The sequence below is a fragment of the Tenrec ecaudatus genome, chromosome X, assembly GCF_050624435.1.
Source record: "Tenrec ecaudatus isolate mTenEca1 chromosome X, mTenEca1.hap1, whole genome shotgun sequence".
NCBI lineage: Eukaryota > Metazoa > Chordata > Mammalia > Afrosoricida > Tenrecidae > Tenrec > Tenrec ecaudatus.
In genome coordinates, this window is record NC_134548.1 from 136,949,451 (window position 1) to 136,972,025 (window position 22,575).

General features: G+C 42.7%; 1 protein-coding gene and 1 pseudogene across 3 annotated transcripts in view; one reads left to right on the forward strand and one right to left on the reverse strand.

Moving 5' to 3' along the window:
- The window catches only part of TENM1 (teneurin transmembrane protein 1), a 697,668-nt gene that overhangs the window by 79,493 nt on the left and 595,600 nt on the right, over positions 1-22,575 (reverse strand). For all 3 annotated transcript variants that reach the window (XM_075538255.1, XM_075538256.1, XM_075538254.1), the window contains one exon: positions 9,876-10,030. In XM_075538255.1, the coding sequence (XP_075394370.1) occupies positions 9,876-10,030 (155 nt within the window). The remainder of the gene's footprint in view (positions 1-9,875; positions 10,031-22,575) is intronic.
- On the forward strand, positions 20,244-20,711 carry LOC142434992 (uncharacterized protein C9orf85 homolog pseudogene; annotated as a pseudogene).

Consider the following 22,575-nt stretch of genomic DNA (forward strand, 5'->3'; position numbering starts at 1 on the left):
ACCAAGAGACATGGTCTAAGTCCCAACTCCATTCCAGTCAGGCAAGGGATGGAAGTGTGTTACCAGAGCAGGAGGGAGGATTCAAAAGCAGCAACGGAAATAAAGCGCCTAATCTCTTCCTAATCAACCCATCTCTTGGAAGTGAAAGATCCTCTTGTTTATAGTAGTGCGTACAAAGGGCAGTTATGCTTCAGAGTTTATACTAAGAGTTCAGTTTCACATTTCAGTAAATCAGAAAAAGATATTGATTTTGAACAAATGGGTGATTTTATTATCAAAGCAAATTTCATTTCTTGAGATGATTAGATTTTATTAAACTATTTCCAAGTGTGACTGAAGACACAGTCTGTGAATAAGCAGCCTAGTCCTCGATCAAATGGCATTTGTCACAGAGCTAAATACAGTGAGTGACATTTGGCCTTCTCCAAGTGTCTTTGAAAATATGGGCACTGGGAAAATGGACCGCTGGGGTCAGACAAATTGGCTGCCAATACACACTCCTTCTGGCCAATGATTTTCTTCTCGGTAGGTGGGGATAGTAAGATCTTCCTCTCCAGGGTGGTTGGGTTGTGGAGATAGAATGGAACAGTGTGAATAAGATGCTTGGCATAGTTCCTGGCACATAATCCAAAGCCAAATCCACTGCCATCGAGCTGATTCCAATTCAGAGGACACAGTAGAACAGTCCCAAAGGATTCGAGATTGTTCTGGAAGCAGGCTGCCACTTCTTTCTCCTGGCCAGTGGTGCGTGGGTACAAAGGGCTGACCTTTCAGTTAGCAGCCAAATGCTTTAACTACAGCGACACCATGACTTCTTCCTCTGGCACACAGTGAGCTCTTAATATGTGGGAACTGTCACCCATCTTGCTTTTTTCAGTGTTCTCTAACTTGTGCCCACCTGTGCCACACCTGGGTGCTGATTTGCTCCAATGCCCAAGCCTCCCAGTTGCAGCAGACATCTCAAAAGAGTTTTTGATTGCCCCTTTCTCCATGCCAATTCCTGTAGGACATTGGCGTCTGCTGAGGATTCGCTCGGGCTGTTAGGGAATGATTTTTCCCGGGGCTTCAGAGAATTGCAGAAGGAGGCACGGAGGAGAAACAGGACCGTTTTCTGGTGCATTCCTTTGTAGCTGTCATAGGTACCATGCTAGCATGTAGGGGCCTGTAATGGCTAATGTATGTGTCGAGGTGGTGAGGCTATGATTAAAAATGGGTCTCGCAGACTCTGGACGGGTTGCTATTCTATAATGTAATACAATGTAAATCCCTTCCATGATGTGATTTGACGTGATGAGTTAGTCCGTTGAAAGGGGAATGTCTTTGGGGGTATGAGCTGCCTCCAGCATTGAAATGGATGCTTGGGCAAAGCTCTCTCTCTTTCTTGACTCTACACCCTTCTAGGTGCGGAGGCCTCCAGACTGTCACCTAACCTATGGATGTGGGACTTGCCAGCCCTGAACACTGTGTGAACCATGTCTTTGAAGTAAATTGATTTCTCTCTCAGTAAATATTTCTGTTATCTATCTATCTATCTATCTATCTATCTATCTATCTATCTATCTATCTATCTACCTTTCTATCATCTATCTATCATCCATGATCTATCATCTATAGTAGTTACATAATCTGGTGACAACTCGAGTCTATTAAGAGTGAAGGGGTGGAGTCTAGCCTGTCAATCAGGTCGCAGCTTGATGATCTCATTTGGAGGTGTGATGGAGACAAATAGCTCACTGGATGCCAGATACACACTCTCCCTGAGAGACATTCCTGTTGACAAGCTTGATGCAGCTATACTGATGGAGCCAGAACCCTGGAGTTAGAGGAACCAGGTGGAGACCCATGCCAGTGCTGAGATGCTGCCACCACTACTAGATCCACAAGGCTTTCCTCCCACCGCCCTGTGATCTTCCTGCACTTGGCATCATTGCATGTCTGGCGTGAGTTTGAAGGGGAATTTATGGACTGGTGTCAGACATATGGGCTAATATTGGACTTATGGACTTGAACTGGACTGGGTTGGGATGCTTTCTTAATATACAATTACTCTTTGATATAAAGCTCTTTCCTATACGTAGAAGCATCTCCCTAGGTTTGTTTCTCTTGTCTTCCCAGACTGACACACTCTCTATCCAGACACACATCTCCATAGTGTTGCTCCTCTCGAGAATCCAGACCCAGACAAAGCCTTTCCTTGTTGAAGATCTTCTGGTTTTTGCATTCAAGAAAGGTAAAAAGGAACTTGGGAAATTTGGAAAATAAGGAAAAATCACTACGAGGATTCCAGTTCACACACGCACAGGTTTGTTTAAAAAGAAACATGTTTAACAAGTTTCTGCAGTCAGTGGATTGCTGCAGACAAGTTCGCTCAGTAAGAGCCCTGTCTTCATCCTCTCGGGAAGAAAGATGGGACTCTCTCTTCCCATGAAGAGTTGCAGTCTCAGAAATGCACAAGGGGCTGCTCTGTCCTGTATGGTCTCCATACGTTGGCACCAACTCAATGGCAGTGAGCAGAAAAAACGATCCGAAAAACTTTTTAGGGTACTTTGAAAAAACCCAACCAGACAAAGATCCATGCAAACAGTACTTTCCAAGGGGATCTGCTGGGCCAATTAAAGGGCCTGGAGGTCAACTCAGAAGGTTATGATGACTACTCTGAAGGAGTAATTATGATAGATTTTAGCAAAAGGCACAGAATGGGCACGAGGGCTTATGCAGAAGTTTTACGAAAACGGAAAACTGCATTGGGGAGGAAAAGGTCAGGAAAGTTGCACTGAGGAATATTTTCCCAACACACCAAGGTGCCCGCTCATCCTTCAAGTGCAGCAAGAGTGTTTCCTTGAGACACCTTACCGCATCCAACTTACAGCCCTGATGCTACCCTTACAAACTTCTCTGTTTCCCAAACTCAAAGAACACCGAGGAGGAGCACAATTGGTGTCCCTCGAGGAGGCCATGCCTGTTGTTTTGACGTGCTCTCCATTCAGGAGAGCAGAACTCTTCGGGGAAGGATCGGTGAAAGGGCAGCGCTGCCTTCAGAGGGTATAGACCTACATGGAGGATATATATGTTGCGCAATGGTCAGCTGCTTCCCATTTGGATATTTTTGCTTATGAAAGGACTCTATGTTTCTGTAGCAATACTCTCTTACTTATCCTGGTATTTCTGTAAAGAAAGCTTCATGGAGTTAGAGGGGACCTTGAAAAAATACTGGTCTAACCTCCTAACTTCAGAGAAGCCCATATTTAGAGCACTGCTAGTTTCCACAGATGGGGGCGCTACAGGATCTTTGGGTAATATATGATACTGCCATACACTCAGTAAGCTCTTCCTAAAGTCAAATCTTCATGTTGTGGTGCAGGCTTCGAGTTTCCCTCCTGTTGGCAGGAATCGGGCTTTTTTAGACCTTTGTCTCTGCCTTTACTCATCAATATATTTTGATTTACTGCCATATGAAAGTGAGTCCTGTGTAAGCTCAGAGGGATCACTGTAAGTACTACTATAAACAACTGGGGCTTTGCTCGTGGCGAGTGTTATGAAGCTCCCCATTCAGCTCTATCCTCTTGAGCTGAAGACAGTCCCTGTCCTTAAGTACAGCCATGAGATAGATAGGTCCCCATCTACCACAGTTGTCTAAACAGACAGGAGAAGTGGTGGACATAGGGGCTGAGCCCTGGAGAAGCTGTGCTGTGTACAGGCGTCCTCCCAAGGCTCTACCCTGTCACCCTCCAGATTTTATTCAATATTCTCAAACAGCTGACCACCTGGGCCACACTAGGGTGCTAATTTGCCCAGACATGGAAGATGATTGCCTCCAGTCAGTGCCCAAACCTCCCTGTCACAACCAAAGTTATCAAGAGCATTCACTTTGTCCATTTCTTTACCTCCCTCTTTACTACTCCCATTAATTAGCACTCTGCCAAAGGCACTACTTATCAGAATCATGAAGGCTGTAAAATCAAATGGCTTCTTGAGAAACTGTCTTTAAAAATAATTCTGTTTGCTGGACACTTTATTTTATTTAAAAACAGTTTTATAGGGACATTATCCACATATGCAATTCAATAGTTCAAACATATCAAGAAGAGTTATACAATCATTACCACAATCAATTCTAGAACATTTTCTTTTTCCCCTACTCCTTGTTATTAGGTCTCCATTTCCTCCCAAGCTCCCCTGCCATACCCCCAAGAAATCATTAATCCACTTACTGTCTATAGATTCACTCATGTAGGATTCCATATACCGAAAAACATGCAAAATCAAGGAAACAAAAAAGCAAACAACAGTAGCAAAATAAAATGGATAAAAACCTCAATCAATAAGAAAGCAGAAAATATGAAAAAGGAGAACAACTTTAAAATGGGTCAAAAGGGAGATCCTTTAGGGGATTCCATTCTTCAGCCTTCTCAGAGTTTGGTCTTAAGCCTTTTTCTCTTGTTGTTCTATGTACTCTCCCAAGGAGATCTCTTCCATTCATCTATTTGCCATGGCCACATGTACACTGACCATCCCATGTCTATCCTCTATTGCAGATCTTGAGCATTAAACCAATGTCCAATTGCCTGCCAGGTATCTTGACCTGCATGCCACACAAGCGCCTCGAGCGCAACATGTCCGAGTGTGAGCATTCCACAATCACTGAAATCTATTTCTCATTCTCCTGTATTCATGACCTCAGAGAACGGCACCACATACACCCTTGATTCCAAAATGGAGTCAGTCAACACATGCTTTGATTTTACCTCCAATCTTTACCCTTGCTCAATGCACACTACGGACACTTTAGCCTCTGCCATTATCTTTGCTTGCTTATGTATGTAACCTTCACAGAGCTGAGCTGCTTTGTGGACAGTCTCATCACAGAGTTCTAGCCCAAAGAAATAACAGCTGAGCCTACAAAAAAGCATTGAAAAGCAATTTAATTTGTACCCGTCTGTTGAGAAGGACTAACTATGTCTATAGTATTCTGTTTTGCCCCTGTCACATCAAGTGCCTAAATGCAGTGTTTCTTTCTATTGATTTGCCATATTACAGCCAGAATCATCTTTTAAAAATTGATTTCCATGGTTAGTAATGTTTTTGAAATGTATTTACTTTAATGGTATTAATGCCTTCTCCTTGTTCATGCTTACTTGGCTCTTTGGTTTCACCTTACTTTCTTCCCTCCTGTGTTCTTCTGCACCAAGTCATAGTTTCCTTTGGGCAGGGATATATCTAGGTTAACTTACCTGCACTTACTATGTACATTCTATGGGAGGCTAGTTGAGCACACCATGTGCCAACATAGAACAAATTTTACATCACATGTGAATCATATGATATGATGTGTGTTAACACTAAATCTCAGTAAGGGAATGAGACAACAATGAGGACTGGAACCTCAGGGAAGGTCCTCATGAAGGTTGGTGAGATGTGAATAAGGGGCAGAATGGGAATTGAAACAGAAGAGTGAATTCTACAGTGGGGGAATGGGATCATGGAAAGAATGTCCCTCCTGGAGGAAAAACAAGGGGACCGACAGTTCTGGGGGGAAATGGGAGAGGTAGGGGGTAAGGAAGTAGTGTTAACAAACCCAGGGACAAGGGAACAACAAGTGATCCAAATTGGTGGTGAGGGGGGTGTGGGAGGCCTGGTAGGGCATGATCAAAGGTAATGTAATGAAGAGGTATTGCTGAAACCCAGGTGGGGACGGAGCATGATAGTGGGACAGGAGGAAAGTCAAGGGAAATAGAGGAAAGAGCTGGGAGGCAAAGGGCATTTATAGAGGCCTAGACAAAGACACGTACATATGCAAATATATATGAGGATGGGGAAATAGATCTATGTACCTATATTTATAGGTTTAGTATTAAGGTGGCGGAAGGACATTGGGCCTCCACCCAAGTACTCCCTCAATGCAAGAATACTTTCTTCTATTAAATTGACATTCTATGATGCTCACCTTCCTGACACAACCGCTGAAGACAAAGCAGGTGAATAAGCAAATGTGGTGAAGAAAACGGATGGTTCCCGGCTATTAAAAGATATAGCATCTGAGGTCTTAAAGGCTTGAAGATAAACAAGCAGCCATCTAGCTCAGAAGCAACAAAGCCCACATGGAAGAAGCACACCAGCCTGCGTGATCACGAGGTTCTGAAGGGATCATTTATCAGGCATCAAAGAACAAAAAAATCATATCATTGGGTGCACACCTCCATGATACGATCACTAAGGACAAACGGGTGCATAAGCAAATGTGGTGAAGGAAGCTGATGGTGCCCGGCTATCAAAAGATATAGCATCTGGGGTCTTAAAGGCTTGAAGGTAAACAAGCGGCCATCTAGCTCAGAAGCAACAAAGCCCACAGAGACGAAGCACACCAGCCTCTGCGATCACGAGGTGTCGAAGGGATCAGGTATAAGGCATCATCAGAAGAAAAAAATTTTACCATGGTGAATGAAGGGGGAATTGCAGAGTGGAGACCCAAAGCCCATTTGTCGGCCACTGGCGATCCCCTTGCAGAGGGGTCTAGAGGAGGAGATGAGTCAGTCAGGGTGCCACATAGCACCGATGAAGAATATAGCTTTCCTCTAGTTCCTAAATGCTTCCCTACCCCATCCCCACTATTATGATCCGAATTCTACCTTGCAAGTCTGGCTAGACCAGAGGATGTACACTGGTGCAGATAGGAGCTGGAGGCACAGGGAATCCAGGGTGATGTTACCTTCAGGACCAGGGGTGTGAGTGGTGATATGTGAGGGTAGAAGGAGAGTGGGTTGGAAAGAGGGAACTGATTACAAGGATCTACATGTGACCTCCTCCCTGGGGGGTGGACAACAGAAAAATGGGTGAAGGGAGACATCGGACAGGGCAAGATATGACAAAATAATAATTTATAAATTATCAAGGGCTCATGAGGGAGGGGGGAGCGCTGAGGGAGGGGTAAAAAAAGAGGACCCGATGCAAAAGGCTTAAGTGGAGAGCAAATGCTTTGAAAATGATGGGGGCAATGAATGTACAGATGTGCTTTACACAATTGATGTATGTATGGATTGTGATAAGAGTTGAATGAGCCACTAATAAAACGTTTAAAAAAAAGAATGTCCCTCATAAAATGTGGGGGTGGGGTCATCACCTGGGCACTAACACAAAGGTCAATGATCACAGGTGAAAATTCTAGTTACTCTTTGAAAGATCTCAAGCACAGAACAGGAGATAGTGGACAGCGGGGGGGGGGGGGGGGGGGGGGGGAGGACGACAGAGCTATCAAATAATTTGCACATGAAACCTGCTTTCTTACCTAGTGAGTCATATGGACTTCTAACACCTCCAGCCATTTGTCACCTAGCAGTTCAAAGAAACTTCTGGTTTAAAAAGTGAATCTATGTCATAAGCAGAGATGGGGACTGCAGGCAACCTGAGGCTTAGAATGGTATGCTATCGCAAACATGTGCTTTTGTGTCGTAGTTCCCAAGGCTCTTCTTAAGTGGGCTGCACTATACATTCCCATGTGAATAGGATGGGGTAGTATTTGTAGCTCAGTGGTAAAATGATCACCTTTCATGCTGGACAGCTGGGTCCCATTCCCAGCCACAGCTCCTCATGCATTGCCACACCGCTCTGATTGGAGGCTTGCCAATTGCTCTGATGCTGAGCAGCTTTGGGTGGAGTGTCCAGACAAACATGAACAAAAGACTAGGAAGAAGGTCTACTGCGCTACTACTGAAAAAGAGCCAATGAAAACTCTGTGGATCACAATGGCTCTTTTATTGTACTTTGGGTCACCACGTGTCAGGGGCCAAAGGGTGGACAGCTAATAACAAAAGTCATCATGAGTTGGAAAGTGCCACATGCAAAGGTTCCCACCCCCCTCCCTGCCATAGTGTTGAGGGCCATACATTTGCTCTATTTACACACACACACACACACACATACACACACACACACACACACACCCCACACACAGTTTTCTTTTCAATGTAACTTTCTCACACAGAAACAGATGAGTTGTTTAGAGTTGACTGGTTATGATCCAAATCCCTATTTTAAGTTAAATACATCCCACAAGTGAATCATATGCATGCATTCTTTCTCTCCCCCTCACCCATATAAACACATCCACACCCTTTCTGATTGCCATAAGTAATATTCCCTTTTCCTTACTTCTGCAGGATTTTGCATCATGGAATGGTATGCTGCCCTAACACTTGTTCCATTCAAGTCCCTGATAAGAACGGTTCATTCATTTTGTCAGTTTCCCAGACCACACGGTGTCCCATTTTATGTTTGTTGTTGATTACATTTGACCATTTCCTGAGCTTGTTGGGTGAGACACTGGCAGAGGGAACAGAATAACTCCCCAATGAGCACATTTTTCGTGTTTACAGAAATGAGTATGTATTGAGAGTGGAAGTAGGAGCTCATGACTAAAGCAAGGGTCTTGGTGATGTGTTCATTGGATTTCTCTAGCTATCCAATATATTAGGTAGTATGGAGAATGAAGCAATAGGAATATTGTCTTTAAACTTACTGTAAATTTTGTATGTATATATAACGACATTTTCCCATGTATTTTTTCATGTGTAAAATTCAATGCCACCAGTTACATCTATCATATTATCTAACATTACCACCAACAACAGGGGTGTCTTGACTGTGAAGAATACCACTGATAGGCAACCAAACAGCAGTCTTTCAATCTTTTCTAAAAGAATCAGGATTTTGAATCAATAATCAGGAAGTGATATGCCCAGGGCAGGTGGCCCAGCTCCATGGGTTGACTTATGTCTGGTCCAAACTCATTGTCAAAACCCATTGCCCTCAAGTCAGTTATGGAATCCCGATTTTCCTTTTGCCAGTGACTGGCTAAGGCACGTGACTTTAGCCAGTGTGACACAGGAAATCTGCTGGGATTTTTGTCTGTCCTTGGTCATCTCATTATTTGAGATAGTAAAATGTTACTGTTTAAATCATGCTTCAACCATCATTTTGTTACTTTCAGCCAAAGGCATTCTCTCGGATGCACTCCCCACTCCCCAAACTCTCAACTGCTGCTCTGCTCCTGTTGTAAAGATTATTAATCTATTTCATTAGGCTCACTGAATCATGAGCTTGAAAGTCCCTTTTGAGCGTTGTCTAGTCTATTTCCTTCACTTCACGTACCAGGCTCTTATATCTGGGCAGTGGAAAGAAAGGCATCCCCAGGGACCCGGGACTGCTGTATGTGCTATGCTTTCTCTCTACGACCAATCCTGATTTCATAGAACTGTGGTCAAATCAGACATTTGGATTCAGATGCGAGCTACACTGACTTTCCCCTTTAATTTCACTGGCAAAAATTAATTAATTAAAAGGTTTCCTAAGTAAATGTAAAACAGATCTCAGAGGGAATGTGGCTTTTACTTGGGACAACTTTTCAAACAGACTAGAAGGCACAATTTACATATACACGAATAACAAGCTATGCTCACAGATTCTTTAGACAAGTTTTCCAAAGACCTTTAGCAATCAGTATTTTTCCAAACTTGAATACTTCTTTTCTTTTTGAAAAACAAAACAAAACAAAACAATTTACTTAACTTAGGAAGTACTCAATGAATGAAATCGGCCTTACTCTAGAACTGATTTCAATCTGGGAGGCCAAAACCACCCTACTCCCCTCCCAGGACTCAGCCTACCTCACCATTTCCTTCCAACTGAGGTTGCTTATTTATTTATTTATGGGAGAGAGAGAGAGAGGGAGAGAGAGAGACTTACATGAAGAGAAACTTCTGCTATCTGCTGTTATAGTAGGTCCACTAGGCTTCCTTTCTACCTAATTTCTGTATGAGAAAATTGTTATCCATTTCTATGATGCCAAATGGTGATAGTGTTTGAGAATCAGTGGCGCTTACCTGAGTGATGTCCATCCCCGAGTCACAGCTCAGTGGCTGTGTGGATGTTAGACCATTTGAGCCGATTACAGTTGTGATCACGGCGTTCTCATCAATTTTCCGAATCATAGTCCCATCCACAAAGTAAATGAATCCATGCCTATCAACTGTGATGCCTGTTGGGAAAGAGCAAATGAGCATTAGTGGGCCACATTTGCACGAAGATCAGTATTTTGAAAGAAGCCATGGAAATGGAAAGGCATTTTAAAGACATATGGATTCAATTTTGCTTGGCACAGATAGGACAGTAATGAGAGAGGTTGGCTCGGACACACATTCACTTCTTTGTATTATCAAGAAGAAATGATAAGGAGTAGCATATGGAGAGAATGCGAGGTCTAATCATTTTGTTTCCTCCAGTTTTACATTCCCACCTCCTTTTCCCACACTGCTTACCCCACACAAACAGGGGGGAAACATCCGAGAACCTTCTCTGAGATAAATGGGGCAAGGCGAGGGTGGCAGTGTGTGCTGTGTTTCTTTTTGGGTCAGAATGAATAGACCACTGGTGAAGTTCATGACTGAATTACGATAGAATGGATTTGAAAAGCAGTTAGCATTATTCTCATCAATCTACATTCAGTGATTATGGAGCTTGCAATAATCTGAAAAACAGCGTTGATTTTTTTTCCCCCTCTCTGTATAATCTTACTTGGGATGTGTTATCAGGAGGGACCAATCCCTGGAAAAGGCCATCGTGCTTGGCATAGTAGAAGGAGAATGACAAGGAAGACCCTCAATGACATGGATTGACATGATGGCTATAGCAATGGGCTGAAACATAGTAATTGTGAGGACGGCGCAGGTCTGGGCAGGGTTTCATTCTGTGGTACAAAGAGGTCACCAGGAGTCAGAGCTGACTTGTCCGCACGTAGTATCTCCAACAATTACTTATCTATGAAACGGGAGGCGGGTACAAGCCTAACGATGAAGTTACAAAGGGAATGGCTAAGCATTTAGGACAAATGAAAGTCTCTGATATCGTCCCCGTGGCTTTTACACACAATTACAGCCTGGGTTCGTGAGAAGTAAGTTATAGTAGCAGCTAGATGGTTTGGGTTCTAATACTGAATACACCACTTACAACTGACATAAGCCGTTGGCTGAATCATTCACCTCTCCAAATTGCAGCCGCCTCTGATCAAATAGGGGAAAGAACCATCGCTGCACTAGTTCGCCTGAAGGTGCCCTGGTTAGGCACATGGCTGCTAATTGCAAAGTGGACAGTACCAACTCACGCAGCAGCTCCTGGGGAGAAAGACCTGGCAAATCTGTTAGCATCAAGATCACAGTCAAGAGAACCACGTGGAGCAGTTCTCCTCTTACACACGTGAGGTCATTATGGGTTGGCGTCACTTTACAGCACCCAACAACTAGCTAAGGTGCCCGATCGAGTGTCCTCATGTGCTGGGCCTGAGGTTCAGTTTTAAACTAGGACAGTCCTGGGCAAAGTGAAAATCGCTCATGGTGTGTGTTGCCGTAAGTGTCACATCCAGTAATACATTTAAAAGGTGTCAGACCCATGAAGTAGGTTTGCCTCAACTCCTGCTTCCCTTGGTGCTTTCAACGGTGCTCTTGAAAGGGCTCTACGATACTACTTTACAAGAAGTTTGCATTCTAGTCTTTTCCCACGTCTCCTTTATTTGATGATTTTGTGCGCTGTCTAATTGATTCAGTTTCCACTGCCAGCAACCCAATAGCACAGTGTAGAATTGCCCTGTAGGGTTTTCCTAGGCTGGAATCTTTATGGGAATATAGTTTCAGGTCTTTTTCTCCTGTGGGTTGGAACCAATGACCTTTAGTAGCCAAATCATTACCTACTGTGCCACCTTCCCAGGTCTCCAGACCCCTTGAGACTATTGAGTGTATGGCGAAGTCATGAGCATCTGTGCTGACAAGCATGTCTTTTTAAGCATCTCAAAGCGATTCTGTGCTGAAGTCATGCTATCATTATCTATGACACACAGTCTCTCTCTATATATCTCACATACAGACACACAATTATTTTCTTGGCAGAGAATGAACTCATCTAAAAAGTTTATAAATCCAATTTAATAAACTGCTTTCAGATGAGCTAATTCGTTGGCAGGCGTTTCAGATTCAGATTCAGCTTTATGGTATACTTGGATTAATGCTGATGTTCCTCATGAAGGATTCATCCTTAACATCTATGAAAGTTACACATTCATTTGAACTTTCCCTGAATGCCTCTACAGTCATCTATGTGTGGCAGGGTTCTCCGTGGAAACCAGTATCCCAAAAGGGGCCTTTTACTTCAGCAATATCCCTTGATCTGTTTTAGAGGCACACAAACCTTGTCAGGATGTTTTTTAAAATGGCTTTTCAGATTGAGGCTGGTCAAATAATGACAGCATCTGCATATACCTTTCATCTCCAGAACATGTGGGCTAAGGATGAACCAAGGGGGATCTTGCCTTTTCCTTTTGGGAAAAAAAATCGATTTCTCTACTACCTAGACGTTTATTTGGTAGCAGACAGAAATTTGTAGTAGGTCTGTGGTTTGGGAACATCTAGATCTCAAGAGTCAATATCCCAAAAGGCGAACTTGGTAATTTGACTGGCTAGAGACTGGTCATCACGATCAAGATTTCAGTTGGAGAGAGGGACAGGCTGAGTGAAAGTGTGCTACAAGTGTATGATCTCATGAGCCATTCACCAAACACTACGCTCCACCCTTTGGGAGTCAAAAGAAGAGAGCAAGCAGAGACTTGCATGCCAAATGCAGGACACTGCCACCAAGATGAAGGGGAATACTCTGAAGCTTTAGTAAGTTTAGTAAGTATTAAAAATAAAATAAAATTCTGTTGCAAGTTGGGTGGTGGGATTAGTTGTTGTTAAGTTGATTTCGACTCTTGATGGCTTTAAGTGTGAGTCAAACAGAACACGGCATTGCCTGGTCCTTCTTGTGCCATCTTCATGATTACTGGTATGTTCCAATCCATCTCATTGACGCTTTCTCTTGTTTTAGTTGACCCTCTACTTTACCAAACGTGTTGTTGTAAATAGGAAGTCATAAACTTAGAGAATACGATCTCCTGAAAATTGGAACAGGTTCCCCGAAGTTATAGAGGATAAATCTATTCCTACAGGAGCTAGAATATTGGGAAAGATCATTCACATTTATACACTGGTATCAAGAAAGTCAGTTCTGTTCCTCCACTATGATACCCCTCATACCTAATAGAGTGCAAATTTGGAACAGACCCAGGGAGGCTAACCCTGGACTTGATATGGTTTTCCTACTGGGAATTTTTTTGGTGAACTTCTTGACTGTGACCTTCTCTTTTTCTCTGTTCATGTCAGCTGGATTCCACAGCTGAGTGCCGTTTGAAATAATTCTGGACTTATTAAATACTCAGTATCTGCCTTCAGGGCTTATTCTGCTGACAGTTTGTAGAATCTTCTCCTTTCATATATTTGTGTAGTGATGTCTTTTAATCACGGTCCAAATTCCAAACATATTCTTTTTCCCCCTTGAATCTCTTTAATTAACTTTGATTGGGTTACACTATGTTTGTGGCTGAGAAAGAAATAGTAGAAAGGGCTTGGAGGGATTTGTGATTGGCGCTTTATAAATGCATATTTTAGAGGACTGTAGTTTTGTTTCCTTCCTGTTTCCTTCCGCAAACCCTCACCCACCCACCAATTGCCTGAACAATCATTTTTACAAACTCTTCAATGGTAGAGGTTTAAGGGACACTTAAATTTCATTGAGGTAACAACCAGATTGGAAATCCCAGGCAGGAAAATGAGAATTCTTTTTATCTATCGCTTCGGGAGAGTTTCTGTCCCATAATGAGTATTGTTATAACCCAGGGATGGTAATGATCTAGTATGATCTATTACTGCTTGTTAGACTGAGTGGGAGGAAGTGACACATGGCCAGTATATTTTAAGCTTTATTCTTCAGAGAGGGGAATGTGAGTGATTTTAGTTCACATAAAGCCATCTGGGGCTAGCGATATATGCAGCTTCAATTTACTCTCCTGTCTTGACATGGCTGTACCCCACTCTCTACACCTTGGTACCCAAGGCTGTGGGCATGATTTGTTTCAATGGTGAGGTGCATTGATGCGCTTATGGGTGTTGCTATGCTTACTTCCGGACCGTGTTTTCTTTTATTCCTGCCCCCACCCCCTCTCTTTTGCTTCTTGTTTTAAACCGGCCAGTACGATTTTGAATCAGAAAGGACAATTGTGAGAAAAGGAAGGGAAAGGTCGGAGGGAACAGGTCCTTTCATCAGAGAGGCACTACCGTGGTGAGAGAGGGACACCAGAACTAATTTTGAACTCCAACACTGGTATTGACAACGTTGTCCACAGCACTTCAAAGCACGTGGAAGACACAGCCATTGGATGAGAATGGAGCTCCATGGCATTCTTCCATCTTAGAGCAATGACAACTGCATCGCTCTTTGATATGACCATGGGGTTAGGAAGTGAGGCAAGCTTGTGTATGTGTGTGTGTGTGTGTGTGTGTGTGTGTGTGAAGAACAACACCCAACAGCAACAGCTTGAGTCCCCACATTCCCCACTGCCACCAAGAGAAACATTGGGCTCGGACAGCATGTTCAGCTTGGAGCACATTCTTACATTTGTGAGAAAATAAATAAATCCTTGTAAATTAGTGCATATAATGAAAGCACTCACAGACCATAACCTGGAAGTGTGAATGGTGCTGTCGCCATTCATCAGCATTAAGCCCTAACAAGCTCTTTCGATAGAGGGACCTGCGCATAAATAAAGTGCATCTTGTGAAAAAAAAATTATTCTCAACATCTTATGCAAAGGAGGAGCCATTATCTAATATCTGAACTGCAGGCTCTTTTCTCGGTGAAGCGTCACTGTATGAAACAGCTGCAAATTACAGGCGAAATGATTTGACTTTTTCCCTTGTCTTATTATCCTCCAGTGAATAAACACTATAATTCTTAAGCAGACAATTGCCTGAAGCTGGGATGACCTGGATGGTTGTTAAAAAAATCTATCACCTATTGGGAAAGAGGATGCTTCTGATCAATAGTGAAGGAGCAGGGGCATCCTGGGGTGATCAAGGCAAGTCCAGATGTGGAGGCTAACCGCCTGGAAATAGGAGCTACATGAGGTAGTAGTGATGAACAGAGATTTTTGCTGTGCAGAGTGCCAATTTCAAGTGCTGGCAGAAGGCAGCTCTGAACGTCATGTTTTAAAATTGCAGCTGTTAGGCCACCTCCATTTGTATTATTTCTATATTAAACAACAACAACAACGAAGCTCCTTTCAAAATGTAAGCGTTGGAAAGGAGTCATATAATTCTCTTCATCGGCAGCCCTGGCAACCAGAAAACTAAAATACTAGATCCCCCTCACCCACCCCCCTCAGCCACAATCTGCTCTTTAATTTGAGGAGACTGAGATAAATGGTTAAAATTAACTTTCGGGGAGTGTCCTAAGTTCAGCGTGAAGTCAGCTCCATCTCCACTATTCAAGTGCTGAATTTCTGTGTAACTGATACTACCCAGTTGATACTTAAGTGCCCTTTAACTCAGATTAAAATATTTTGCTTTGTTTATGTGCATTTTGTTCTCTGAAAACTACTATCATATATGTGATCTACACTGGAATTCTCCATGGGGCGGACAATGCCATTCTCCAATTGATCTAACTATTATCCATCTCATCACCCACTGGTAGCTAAAAGGGCCCTGTTCCTTGTGTCCATAAGCCTGTTAAGTTCCCTTGCTAGGCATCTACGAAAGGGATGGGGAGGAATTACAAATATCTGTATGTCACTGAGGCATAGGAAGCGTCTCTTGGTGGCACGGATGTGTAAGTGGATTTTGACTAGTGACTGAACGGATGGCAGGTAGAACCCAACTAGAGGCGCCCGAGAAAGAAGACAGGCTTCATGATCTACGTTAGTCATTGAAAACCCTGTGGAGTGCGTTGTACTTTGGCATGCATGGAGTTGCCATGAGTAGACATGGACCCCACGGCAACCCCCCTTCCCTTAGACAATAGGGTGCCTTTTTAATCAGATATTGTTTAGCAACCACACCAAAAAGTTACAGCATTTTCTAAGCAGGACATGTCAGATTCCAAACAATTTAAATATAAATTAAAAATAATAAGCATTCAAACGAATATCCTACCGACTGGAATGTCCTCTCTCTTTGCTGACTCAGATGGCACTTTAAAGGGCTTCACAGTCATTATAATGAAAAACAGATTTGGGAACTAGTTAACCAAGGGTTCCAATTGAGAGAGCGACAGATAAGGGCAATGTTTAGCATTTGTCTTCTCAGCTCTTTCTGACCGGTTCAAAGTTTTGACCTTCAGGACGTGGCACAGCAATAAACAGCCTTCTACCTCCACCAACCACTGGTTTTCTAAAAGCTTAATGGGGAAGGTGGGTTTTCCTCCCTCCCTTAATGCTCTACTCGGGATTTATTTTGCACCTATAACGTGTCAGGCACTGGGCTGGGCACTAGGAGCACAGTCAAGTATAAAACAAAGGAGACATTTTCCCTTCAGAATCTGCGGAGCTGGTGGGGTAAACGAACGAATAACCAGGCAATTTCAATGCCATGGCAGAAACACTACTTTGGAGGAAAGTACAAGGAGTTATGGGACCAGCTTTAGGGCATGAGGACATAAATTTCATGAGTGGTTTCTCCAAGTAAGTTACATCTGAAGGACAGCTGAAATCGGGAGGTCAAGGTTGAATTCCTGATGATCCCAGTGGGAAATTCACATACACAAGGTATTGTTAGGCGCTTTGAGTCCGTTCTGACTCATAGTGACCCTATTTGTGTACAACCGAAGGAAACACCACCTGGTTCTGCACCATCCTCACAACTGTGACCTCGCCAGGGTCACTCTCTTCCTCCTTGTCACTGCACCTCTACTGATTTTTACCCCAGGAACTGGTTTCACCTGACAACATGTCCACAGTACATGTACATATATGAGGGGGACCTCAAAAATTTCAAGGAATTGTAGTATCTTTTATTCCATGTTTTCACCAATCTTTTGAACCCACTTCACACACCAAAGGATGACTGATATGAAATAAACTTTGCCCCAGTTTGCAGTGGAAGGTCAAAACCCATTTTCAGGTTCCCTTTTGGTGACTCCCCTCTGACTGTGGACCATCGAGGGGCAAGGGCTTCTCCCCACACAGACTACATTGTAGGGTGGCTGACTGCAATTGCAATTAGGTCAAAATGTGACACCTTGCCATTGCTCTCCCTCCTGACCCAAAGTCTAATTGCTCCCGTTCTTAATATTTTCTGCTTTGTTATTGATTGGGGTTTTTCTCTTTGTTTCATTGTGGCATTGTTGTTGGACCATTTGCTTACGTTCTGTCTTGATTTTGGGTGACGGGAGGATGGGAGAAAATGGGAAGCTAACAACAAGGAGTACAAGGAGGAAGCCATCTCCTGGAACTGTTTGTGGTGATAGCTGCACTACCCTTGTGAATGTGATCGAACGACTGAAAAGTATGAGATATGAATTGTACATAAGTAAAATTCTTAACAATGAACAAACTCACCAGGATCAGGGGGACGAATAACGGAAAAGTGGGGGAGGGGCCATGGAGGACAATGTAAGATATGGAAAATATAATCTCTAACTCATCAAAGGTTCATGAGGGAGGGTGGGCGGGAGAGGGAGGGGGAAGAAATGGACAACTGATATCAGGGACTCAAGTGGGAAGAGAATGCTTTGAAAATGATGATGGCAGCATATGTGCAAATGTGCTGAACACACTGGAGGAATGTATGGATTGTGATAAGAGATGTAAGAGGCTCCAATAAATGTATGTAAAAAACAGGGGAAAGAACTGAAAAGACATTTCAATAAAAATGATAATAAAAGCATTTTTTTCATATATATATATATATATATTCTCCACTTCCATTTGCTGAGGATGCTATGACCTTCCTGTACTGTATTGGCTGCTTTACATACATTTTCTCACTTAATCCTCACAACAGCCCTGTGGAGCAGGTATTAATAATGTCCTTTTTGAGATAAAAATAGAGGAAATGGAGATGCAGAGATGTTGAATGATTAACTCAAGGTTACAGACTTAGAAAATGCTAGATTTAGTGCACGTTTGTCTGAATTCAATACCTAGTCTCTTTAACATTACACCATTTAGCCCAAAGGGACCGTGAGACTGTCAATTGCTTTACTCCAAGGGGGGGGTCTATAGAATGGCTTCAGAGAGTTCAGAAAGTACGTGATATTATCTGCAAAATATGTGTATTCGGTTATTTTCATAAGGAGAGGGATTTCGTGTGTGTGTGTGGGTGGGTGGGGGGACGGTTATTGTTAAGGGATCCATGACACATTTTCTAAATTGTTAAGAATTCTTGAATTCTTATAAATCTTCTGGACCTCTTCAGCATTATTTTTCACAGATGCTTTGTGGCTTCATTCCCACAATACTAATGCGCTTAGTGAAATTACTCAGTGTCCATGGAGTGGGACGTTTTGGGAAGTTGACTATTATTGTATGAGCTACTACATAACAGTAGACCCCAGCACCAGGAGTGTGACAGGTTTTGTGTCAACTTGGCTGAGCCAGTAATTTCAACCCTTTGGCAGTTAAGACCTAGTAATTCCCTCTCCTGAGATCTTCATATAACATAATGGAATTAACTCCACAATGAGATCTGCTATGAGCAGTCAATCGGTTGTAAGCAGATTAGGCTCAGAGGCAACATGTTTACTCATATCACAGCCCCGATCTAATCAATCAAAAGGAAGAGCTTCTTTGGTAGTATGATCTGCTTCCAATATAAGTGGATGCTGTGGAACAGCTTGCTTAATATTTATTCTGGGTCTAGATTCTGCATATGGATTTTATCAGCCTTGGACTTGGGCCTGTGATCCTGGGAGTCACCAGTGGATTTACTCATCTCTGAAGCTACAAGCCCTTTGAGGGTCTGCAGATCTTGGGAAACAGAATGAGAGGAGTGTGTATGCTAACAAACTCTCAGCACTCTTACATTAAGGAGTGTGGGAAGCCAAGGATCCCAGAGGGGGAACCTTTACATTCGTGGGTTGGAGTTGCATCCCACTCATGTTCTCCTAAGTAAAAGTGATTCCCCATGATGTGCCCCATGATAATGCCAAGTTTAGGGTGCTGTTTGCAAACACAAGGTCACGGACTATACACTTGGAAGTTAAGTGCTTAAAGGCTAAATGCCTGAAGGTTATCAGCCACCTAAGGCCAGCAGACCCTAGTGTCTGTCCCACCCTAAGGAGGGCCACTCCCTGCTGATAATGATAATGGATTGTACCCCGAAGCAAACTTAAAGACACCTAAGGTCAAGCCAACTCAGACGACCAAGGCTAGGCTGCCATCCTCTTTGTAAAGTCCACCCATCTGGCTATGTATGCACCTTCCTGTCATGTGTGTGCCTCAGCGCCTCCCCTTCCTCTTAGCTCGTGTCCCTCCTGTTATGTGTCTGCCTATTGTACAAGCCCTTCCTGTTATGCATGTGCGTACTGTAACCTGCGTGCCTGAGATTATATGAGCTCCTGAGATTACATTACCCCCTCTCTCCGTTAGAACCTGGCTCCTGAAGTCATGACTACAAAGGTGAACATTTGCGTGTAATATCTTGTCTGATGTCTCTTTAATATACCCCTCAATTACACAACTGCCCCTTAGATCCATTTGGTTGTGGAGAGGCTGGTCCCACACATTATCTGAGGCAAGAAAAGCCTCCAGCCTAAGTAATATCTGACCCATCTGTCTCCTTCTACAAGTGTTGTGAGCCATTTTCTTGATACAACTTGCTCTCTCGTTACACATATATAAGCTTCACTGGTTTTGCTTCCCTAGAGAACCCCAGCCTAAGACAAAGGGCCACAAATGCATAGGCTTTCACGGGCCCGGCATGCGCCATAATGTGTAAGTTACATTAGCTGTGAAACTACTTAGGTTCTAAGGGAAACTAGATAAATTTAAAATCCCTTGCTCCAACTAAATGCATTCAAATATTAAAGTCATATTGTAGGCCCCAAATTATATTTTGCATGAGATTTAACCCTTGAGTTGCCAGTCGATCGAGGACACACGGGAGGGAAATATCATCAGCGACAGGGCTGCTGTGCCTAAGCGCAATCTGTGACCTGAGAATATCAGTGACCAGTTCAGCCCTGCCATGAAAAGGTTTGCCTCGGCTGTGAAGCCCAAGGTAGCCAAGTATAGTTATTGTGAGACACACTGGCAAGGAACTACCTGGATGGAAGATGGCACAATATTTCCTAAGGACTCTTCACAGCGAGACCTCGTGCTCGTGGTTTCCGTGATGAGTTCTCGGAAAGGGAACGTGGCTCGTTCCAGGCACCAGAATACGTGTAGGTTCCTAAATGACAAGTTTGATAAGAGTGTGCAGACCCAGAAAATAAATGCAAAACTGCATGATGGAGTATGTCCACACTGTAAAGAAGTTCTTGAATGGCGTGTACAATACAGTAAATGCAAACCACTATCAAAACCTCAGAAATGTGCTAAATGTTTACAAAAGACAGGGAAGGGTTCCTAGCACATAATGTGTAGACCTTGTGCAGGTGAACTTGAAGTCTGTGCTAAATGTGGGAAGAAAGAAGACATTGTTATTCCGTTGAACAAGGAACCAGAAAAGACAGAAAATACTGAAAATAATCGAAGTTCCAACTGTAGAAGAAGGTGCTTAAGAAATGAAGATGAAAGTGGTGGTGATTTAGATTTTGATATTGATTTAGATGACACTGAAGAAGACAATTAAGTGAACTAATAAAATTACATCAAATGTCAGTCCAACAACATGAAATTCTGGCCATTTGATTTTTTTTAAAAAATCCTATAAAATCAGAAAACTTATGGAAAATAGTCACAATTTATACATGGACAACATAAATTAGGTATAAATTTTAAGTCGTTATGTAGCTTTCTTCCAGAGTTTCTTTGTGTTTGTTTATTTCTTACATTACTAAATTTCATCAACTAGAATATCTCCCAAAGTGAGTACTGGGATATTATATTACATAGAATGGGAATTCTTTTGAAGACTCTTACCCATTATCCAACTGAAACTGACTAATAATTGTTGGTTACACTTCATTAAAATGTTTATTTAAAAAAGAAAAGAATTGGTGGTTACATAAGAACTACTTCAAATAAATATCAGAAGACATTGTTTATGAGGGCTTAACCCCTCCCCCACACCCAAATGCAATTGTACCCGGCAGAACAGAGCGCTCATAGTGTGCATTTTTCCCGCTGGGCAAGCATCAAGCAACGTGTTCTGAGTTAATGCACCCAGTGGCAGTTTTGCGCAAACCTCGTTTTTTGTGATCACTGGTGTAAGAAAAAAGCGTGTGGCTATGAAATTTTGTTTCCTGCTCTGGAAAAATGCTGTAGAAATTGTTGATGTTGAACACGGTTTATAAGGACAGCGCTGCGGGAAAAACTCAAGTGTATGTGTGGTTTTCTCGTTTCATCAAAGGTGAAATGTCAATTGGAGACAAACCTTGGTTTGGAAGTGCACCAACTTCCCCAACAGATGAAAATGTTAACTTCTAGTGCATTTGCGAGTTCATTCCACCAGGTCAGACTGTTAATCAAGCTTTCCATTTAGAGGTTCTGAAAAGATTGTGTAACAGCGTGCTACCAAAAAAGCCTGATTTGTGGCAGACAGGGGACTGATATTGCCACCACGACAATGTACCTGCTCACCTGGCCATCTCGGTGCACCAGTTTTGGGCCAAAAAACAGCATGCCTCTCTTGCCCAATGCACCTGACACACCTGACCTCACTCCATGCAACTTCTTTTTGTTTTAGCGAAATGAAGAGGGGCATGAAAGGACAAAGATTTGATGTCTTAGAAGAGGTGAAGAAAAAAAGAGGGAGATGCTGTCAGCCATACAAACAGATGAGTTTGAAAAAATGTTTGCAAAATTGAATGACATATTTGACAAATGTATTAAGTGTAATGGAGAGTACTTTAGTGATAAGGTTGTCTTGTAAAAAAAATGCATAGCCCTGAAACAAACTAACAAGAATATTTCCTAAGAAGGCTGCCTCTTGTTTCCACCAAGATGAAAACTCAGAATTTGTGATAAGTTTATCAAATGTAGTCAAGGCAAACCAAAGCAGTTGGTGTCCAAGACAGACTGCTCTTGGGTGCCCTTGTCTTTCCCCTTCAAATTCCCTTAAGAAAGTCCACTGTTTTAAATGACGGCAGAAACACCACCATATTCAGGCAACCCTAAATCTCTTTCCTATGGGGAATAGAACTAGACTGTTTTTTCCTGACTCCACTGCACTGTGCGAGGGCAAAAGTGGTGTTTGCTACTTCTAGATCTGGCCACTGAGTGAAAAATATTCCTACAACCAATTTTGTGCATGTACACATACGCAGGGCCTCCAAACAGTTCACAGGAAAATGGAATAAAAAGATTAAAGAATTTTTCTATAAACTTTTTGAAGACCCCTCATGTGTGTGATGATAAAGTTACCTATGTGCAATAGCCAGGCAAGCTATAACATTTTACATGTTTATCTTCTAGAAATTCTCCCCTTAAACTCCATTGTTCATCCTAGGTTCTCTATATTCTTACCCACAGGAAGTGTTCTTTTCTGCGAATTTTCCAAGCAT